The sequence below is a fragment of the Fukomys damarensis genome, unplaced genomic scaffold (assembly GCF_012274545.1).
Source record: "Fukomys damarensis isolate Sample0158 unplaced genomic scaffold, DMR_v1.0_HiC HiC_scaffold_12, whole genome shotgun sequence".
Classification (NCBI taxonomy): Eukaryota; Metazoa; Chordata; class Mammalia; order Rodentia; family Bathyergidae; genus Fukomys; species Fukomys damarensis.
The window spans coordinates 17,626,291-17,633,585 of NW_022900924.1; the positions used below are offsets into that span (position 1 = coordinate 17,626,291).

The 7,295-nt window shown below is 49.3% G+C and overlaps 1 protein-coding gene across 6 annotated transcripts in view; it reads right to left on the minus strand.

Moving 5' to 3' along the window:
• Positions 1-2,369: 2,369 nt before the first annotated feature.
• The window catches only part of Anapc5 (anaphase promoting complex subunit 5), a 49,998-nt gene continuing 45,072 nt past the window's right edge, over positions 2,370-7,295 (minus strand). For 4 of the 6 annotated variants that reach the window (XM_010604409.3, XM_010604410.3, XM_010604406.2 and 1 more), the window contains exons 16-17: positions 6,622-6,784; positions 5,625-6,223 (exon numbers count right to left, since the gene is read on the minus strand). In XM_010604409.3, coding sequence (XP_010602711.1) covers positions 6,012-6,223; positions 6,622-6,784 — 375 coding nt within the window. In that variant the 3' untranslated portion in view covers positions 5,625-6,011. Of the gene's footprint in view, positions 2,624-5,624; positions 6,335-6,621; positions 6,785-7,295 lie in introns of those variants that run through there. The other 2 variants (XM_010604408.3, XM_010604407.2) reach the window with 2 other exon arrangements.

The following is a 7,295-nucleotide window of genomic DNA, read 5'->3' on the forward strand; positions in this document are numbered from 1 at the left end:
CAGCCCTCGGGAGGCTGAAGCAGGAGGATCACTATGAATTCAAACAAACAAACAAACAAATGGATTTGGTAAATGGCAAAATGTTAAGTCAGTTATGAATGGTGGATGCATAACTTCTGTATTTTTCTATTTTCCCCAAAAACATATGTATTAGGACTGGCAGAGAGCATTTAAGACTCTAGAGCAGGGGTCAGCAAACTTTTTCAGCACCAGGGATGGAAATCAGGATCTTGTGCTCATTTAGCACCACAGAGCTAAATCCCCACCCCTTTATTTTTTTTTTCCAAGTCTCCCTACGTAGTTTAAACTGTCCTTGAATTTACCCTTGAACTCTCAGAAATCCTCCTGCCTCAGCCCCCAGTGCTGAGATTACAAGGGAGAGTCACCATGTCTAGTTAGCACGTTTTCTGTAAAGACCAGAGAGTACATTTTTGTTTCTTTTTGTTTTTGAGACAACATCTCTCTCTATATTCCAGGCTGACCTTGAACTATGTCCTGAAATTCACAGCAATCCTCCTGCCTCAGCCTCTCAAGCGCTGGAATTATAGGCCTGCACCACCCTGTCCCCATTACTTGTGCAATTGTTTATATAGCATATTATTAAATGCCTGTTTTATTACAACACTGTAGCTAAACCAGGCAGAATTAGTACTGTGGAAATTTAAAAGGCAGTTTGAAAAGGTTGGAGCTCAGCATGGTGGCTGTGCACGCCTCTAATCCATCACTCTGGGAGGCTCAGGCAGGAGGACCCCAAATTCAAGCCTGGGCACTAAGCAACTTAGTGAGACCCTGCCTCAAAAATGTCGAAGGAGGTAGCTCAGTGCAAAGGCCCTGGGTCCAATCCACAGTAGTGAAAAGAAAAAATCCAAACCTTAGGCCAAGGTTCACTTCCTTCTAGAAGTTTCCTGAGATGCGTGGCCTTCCTGAGCCATCCTCTCTGCTCTCCTGAGTCAGACACTGTATTGTTTATTGGATACTCAGCAACCATCTTATCTTCATTCTCTCCTGCACCACACAAGTATCAGGGATTGAACCCAGAGCCCTCAAACTAGTGATCCCCCTGCCTCGGGTTCCCAGAGCTCTGAGACTACAGGCATGCACAACCACACCCCTTATACTTTCCCACTTCCCTCAGGATTTTCATTTTGCTTTGTGGTGCGGGGGGGTGGGGACCCAGTTTCTGAGCTCCACTTTCACCCCACTTTCAAGTTAGGCTATAAATCTCTGGGATCCACATCCAAAACACTTAGTGACCATGACTTTGGAGTCAGATGGACTCAGTTCAACGCCTGGCATTATTGAGCTGGTAGGGTGGCTCATGCCTGTAATCCCAGCACTCAGGAGGCTGAGGCAGGAGGGTGGCCATCAGTTCAAGGCCGGTCTGGGCTACATAGTGAGTTCAAGGCCAGTGTGAACTGCATAGTGAGACCCTGTCTCAAAAAATGAAAAGCTCTGTGTTACCAGCTCTGTGGGCTCAGGAGAGTGACTTGAACTCCCTGTTTGGTTTCAACGGCTGTCAGATGTGGATAATAGTACCTCGAGCCTAGGCTTGGTATGGGCTTTGAATACAACAATGTGTGTAAAGCCTAGCGCATAAGTGCTCAAGGGTGCTAGCTATTAATATACTTAGCTCTGAGCTCGACACCCATCCATCTCTGTGCCTTTCTTCTTACAGTGAATTAGAACAGAGCCCAGAAAGAATATCCTAACTTCTGTCACTGACATGGAGCCTCTCTCCCACCAGGAATCTACCCACATAAGGGAGCCATTTTCTTACTTAAACATTAGCTTTGTTTTGGGGTTTGTTCCTCCAGAAACACCAGAAAAATCCTGTTCTAGGCAAACAGATCATGTTGTCCTGACAACACAGATTGCCAAGAAAATAAGTAAACAAAGCTTCGGAATCTTATTTTTTTAAAAAAAATTTGAATAGTACAAGGGAGGGAACCAAAATGTCAGGCTTTAAAATGATCTCACAGCTAGGATGGCATCACCATCGCCTGCCAGGGCTCTGCCCTTCCTAACTGGGCTGTTTTGGGCCCACTGCTGGCGTTCACAGGAATCCTTGACCTCCCCGGCCTGAGGTACCCAGAATGACAGCAGGATGATTAACTCCACCGATAAATGCGATCCAGTGTATTCTTAGACACTGAACAGAACAGAATGACAACAGAAAATGAAACAAAAAAAATGAAGCCGGGCATGGTGCCACACACCTGTAATCCCAGCCCTCCGGAGGCTGAAGCAGGAGGATCACTATGAATTCAAGGCCAGACTGGCCTAACTAGTGAATTTGAGGACAGCCTGGATAACATATCAGGCTCTGTCCCAAAAAACAAAATAAAAAAAATAAATCTTTTAAAAAAGTGTAAAGACACAAAATGTCAGGACAAAATTTAAAACACTTGGAAAAAATAGAAACATTGCAGTTACACAGGTGAATGCATCCTGGTAAAGGAGGGCAGGCTGGGGAGTCCATGCCACCCGGTGCTGAATCCTCTAGCAGGTCCAGGCAGGCCCTAGTGCCCGGTGTCCTCCCCCATCTAATGGGGGTGCTGCTGAGCTTCCAATCGTGGAGGTGGTCGGTGCCCAAGCACTCAGAGCAGCAGCTCATGCTGGGTACCTGATAAATGAAACTGGTATGAGATGCTGGACAAACTGAAAACACTCCCCTGAATATCACAGCACTTTCACAGTTCTGGGAGCAGGCAGCATAATGCACCGGTCTGCGAGCTGTGACCTAATGGTTGACTCCCTGCTGCTCGTGTCTTCATCTGTGCAGCGGAATCAATGCCACTGGCCAGCCCTGAGCATCCTCATGGAGGTCAAATGTGTTCATGTTTGAAAATTACTTCCAACGCGGCCTCTGGAAATAACGGTACTGCCATTCTCCCAGGGCAGAGCACCCCGTACTGGCTGGGCTGGGTCCCCGCGGTGCCCCTCGGGCAGGCGGACGCCTTGCTCTCCTGGAGATCACCTTCGAAAGGTTTCTGTTAGCAATCAAATGCTCACCGGCTAACAAGCCTCGACCCCTTCCCACCAAAGCTTTGCTGTGCAGTGTGATGAGCAGTCCTCCCCCCGCACTGAGCTCCATCGTTAATTCCTCTCCCACGAGTGCCCACCGGAGGGAAGCCAGTCAGCTGTCACCCCACTAGTAAGGTTTTGGGGTCACTCCGATAGTTCCATGTTCTGTCTGACCCACTGTCCCCTCTGACGGTGGCCCAGCCAGCGAGCCGAGATGGGGTGGGGGTGGGGACCCACATGCCACTTCAGTTTGTCTGGGATTCAGAGATGGCCCCTCGGGCTATGTGGATGGCTCTGATCACAGGGCTTTCTGGCGCTGTTTGGATTTTGGTGCAAGGGAGCGAACCCAGGCCCCAGCACTCCACTGAGCTACAACCCAGCCCGGCCTCTTCATTAACAGAAGCTTTCCCAGTTTGGCACCGGGCCAGCCCCACCGAATCCCTCGGCTGGTCCTGGTTGAGACTGATGCTTTCTGGCGTGAACGTGGACACTCTTGGGAGCAGCTAATGCGCTGGTCCGTCTCTTCTTTGGTGAGGCAAGTGTCTGTGGTACTTCTTAGATGGGAAGGTTGTATCCGGGCTTGGAAACTCAGCACATGAGGCCTTGGGCTCAATCCCCAGCACCAAATATGGGGGAAAAAAACATCAGAAGAGAAAATGTACTCAAAATACTATAAAGAAACTGATAATAGTAGTTACTTCTTGGAAGAATTAGTTTTTACTACATAGCCTCACTATGTGTGGTGGTGGAGGGCACTGTAGATCAAACCTGGAGACCCTCACATGGTGGGCAACTGTATTACTGTTGCCTAGGCTGGCCCCAAACTTGTGACTCTCCTGCCTCAGCCTCCTGAGGAGGTGGGACTACAGGCATGGGGCACTACGCCCAGCATCAGGCACAGTTCTTAAACATCAATACATCCACCAAGCATGGTGGTGCACACCTGTAACCCCAGCACTTGGGAGCCTGAGGCAGGAGGATTGCTGTGAGTTCGAGGCCAGCCTGAACCTCACAGCAAGACCCTGTCTCAAAAAACCAAATCAACACATCCATTAATTTTCCCATCTCCACACAGAGTCTCCTTTGCAGAGAAGCTGTCGGGCCAGCGATTATGCCTGAAATGGATGAGTCACTTTTCACTGCTCCAAAAGTTCTGGAGGCGAAATGCTTTTCTCATTAGAAAATTTCAATCTAATGGAGAAAGAGCCAGTGACAGATATGCAGAGTGTAGCTCGTTCCTCTTTTCTACATAAGGACAGTTTGGGGATCCCTGCTCTTCAGCCTGAAACAGCAGTTTTCTGTAAATCCTTACGGGCCAGAAACTCTTGGGCAGATGGCAGGGACCCGGCCTGCAGAGCTACAGGGCAGAAGTGTAAACGCCACACACCGTGCATGCTGAGCTCCTGTGCACCTCTGAGCCTTGGACCCTTCCTGATTTACGATCACCTTTCCATGATGGGTGCCTAGATGTAGCTTTCCACAATGCCCATTTAGACAGTTAAATACAAGAAAGGCACACCTGTGTGCAAGACACAAAACAGCCCAAAGTCGGTGATGGAAATGTGTCTGTCACTGGTCTAAAACCCATTTTAAAAAACTTTTTTCTGGCTAAGCCTGGTGACACATTTATACCAGTGCTCAGGAGGCTGAGGCAGGACGATCATGGAGTTTGCAGCTGGCCTGGGCTATATAGCAACCCATCTCAAAAAACTCCAATTATGAGAACCATTTTCTTCTTAATCTTCAGTCAGGGACAGACACACCTAAGAGAATCCAGGCACCCCGATCTCTCTAGGCCATTGACAGCAAACCTTAGAGCTTTCAATGACACTAACAGCCCGCTACAGCACACATGCCTTAGGTCTGGCACCACTGCTCTTGGCTTATACAGGGCAGGTGGGGGCTGGAGGAGGAAACCCAGCCTCTGACAAACCTGCCCTGGGCTGCAAGAGATCTGAGCAGATGTAAGCCAATTTATAGAACAGTGTGATGTGTAGTCTCTATAAACCCCCTGGCAATTCTTCCCAGAGAAAATAACCGCAGACACTCGCAAGACTTTGCAGACAAATCAGCTTTTTTGGTACCAGCAATCAAACTCAGGACCTTGTGCTTGCGAGGAGCCACTGAGCTAAATCCCTGGCTATTTTTTGGTTTGCTGAGATCGTGAACTTGCAGCGACCTCCTGCCTCAGCCTCCCAAGTGCTGACATTACAGGTGTGCGGCACCATGCTCAGCTTTGTTTTTTCAGTTTTGTGAGACAGGGTCTTGCTATGTAGTTCAGCATGGCCTTGAACTTAAGGCAATCCTCTTGCCTCAGCCTCCTGAGAACTAGGATTACAGGCATTTGCCACAGTATTGAGTTTTTTGGAGACATGGTCTACGCAGTTTCGGCTGACCTTAAACTCCCTATGTATCCCAAGATACCCTACAACTTCCAGGTTCCTCTTGCCTCTGCCTCCTGAGTGCTGGGACTGCAGGTATGGGCCACCACATCCAGCATCCTTGTAAATTAATACAAGCTTGGCCTCCTTTGCTACCAAAAAGAAATAAAGGAGAGAATAAAACAAATATGTACTTACTAAAAACAAAGCAAGAAAAAATGATGAGAAGAAAATTTATTGACAAGAGAGGGTGGTAAAGACCCATCATCAACATGCAGGGAGGGGCAGGAACAAGTCCAGAGTCTCACACTCTGCACCGTGGCCCAAAGGACAGTCTCTACACTGTTTTATGAGGGGCACCCTTGTCTTCCCAAGTGGTGGTTTAATGGAGGAACTGCATCCTCCCCAGAGGTGGTTTATCGGGGAGACCCATGTCCTCCCCATAGATGGTTTATTAGGGGACCCACATCCTCTAGAGGTGTTTTATCGGGGGACCCTCATCCTCCCTAGAGGTGGTTTACTGGGGAATCCCCATCCTCCCTAAAGGTGGTTTATCGGGGGACCCGCGTCCTCCCCAGAGATGGTTTATCGGGGAACCCTCATCCTCTAGAGGTGGTTTATCAGGGGCACCCCATGGGAGGGCAGCTCCTGATGCAGCTGCCGGAAGAGCATGGCACATCGGTTCCTCTCCTGGGTCTTCCCCAGGGTGTGGTAGAGCCTGGCCTGGAAGTAAACGACATCCCTGATGCGCTCTTTGCAGTCGACCTTCGAAAAATAGTTCTTGGCTTCGTTGAGGTTCTCGATGGCAGCCTCCAGAGCTGATGGAGTGGGGAGACACCGCACCTGTTACTCAGTGCTTCACACTTGGTTTGCAAACCTGATCGTCTTATTTTTATATCACAGATGCAGACAGCTTGACATCCTTTGATCTTTAAGAGTTGAAACGACAAACACTACAGTAAGGTGTTTAAAAGGCATTCAGTCCTGATTATTGGCCCAGGACCTGGCTCTGCGGGGTGAAAATTAGTATTATTTGCCCTCAACTTCCTGTTGAGGATGCAGCAAAGCACCTAAAGGTTGCATGAGATCTCACAGGTATTTGTGAACCCTCAGAACTCAAGGATGCCCCCAACTGAATGTCGTTTCCTCTTCTGGCTCTGAGACATTAGCAGCTTTCAGAAGAGTGCTGCCTAATGAAACACGCACAGCTCCCTACCTTCTGTTCTCTTTGGAGGCTCATAGGAAGCTGCTGAGGCCACTTGGCACTTGGCCACCAGGAACATGGCACGGCCCTTATCGAGGATGGCGCCATCAGCCAGGATGGGCTCGATGGCCATGTGGAGGAGGGTTAAGGCCTGTTCCGGAATTCCCAGGATGAGCTGCGAGAGAAACATCACGGCACTGTACACGCCCACTGCCCGCCAGCAGCAGCATCTGCCTTTCTGCCCCTCCTCTGCCGACCGCCACCCCCGGGCGGCCACGTGTTCCCTGACACAGACCACACTGCCATGGGCATCACTCCCGTAGAAGCAGAATGTGCACCATCTGTCTTTAGCCTGGGTGGTTGATATGGGACAGGATCTCACTATGTAGCCAGGCTGGCCTCAAATTTGTGATCCTTTTGCCTCAATCTCCCAGGTGCTGGGATTACAGTCACCCACCACCATGCCGAGCTGACAATCTGGTTTTAGACCACCAACAGACATAGTAGGGAATGGTCATTTGTGCTATGAAAAAGCAATTTTTTTTTTTGTCTTTGGGCCCTAAATTCAATCCCCAGTATGACAAAATACACACACACACACACACACACACACACACACACACACACACGGGAACTAAACACACACAGGGCCGGGGATTTAGCTCAGTGGTACTGCCGCCTGCCTC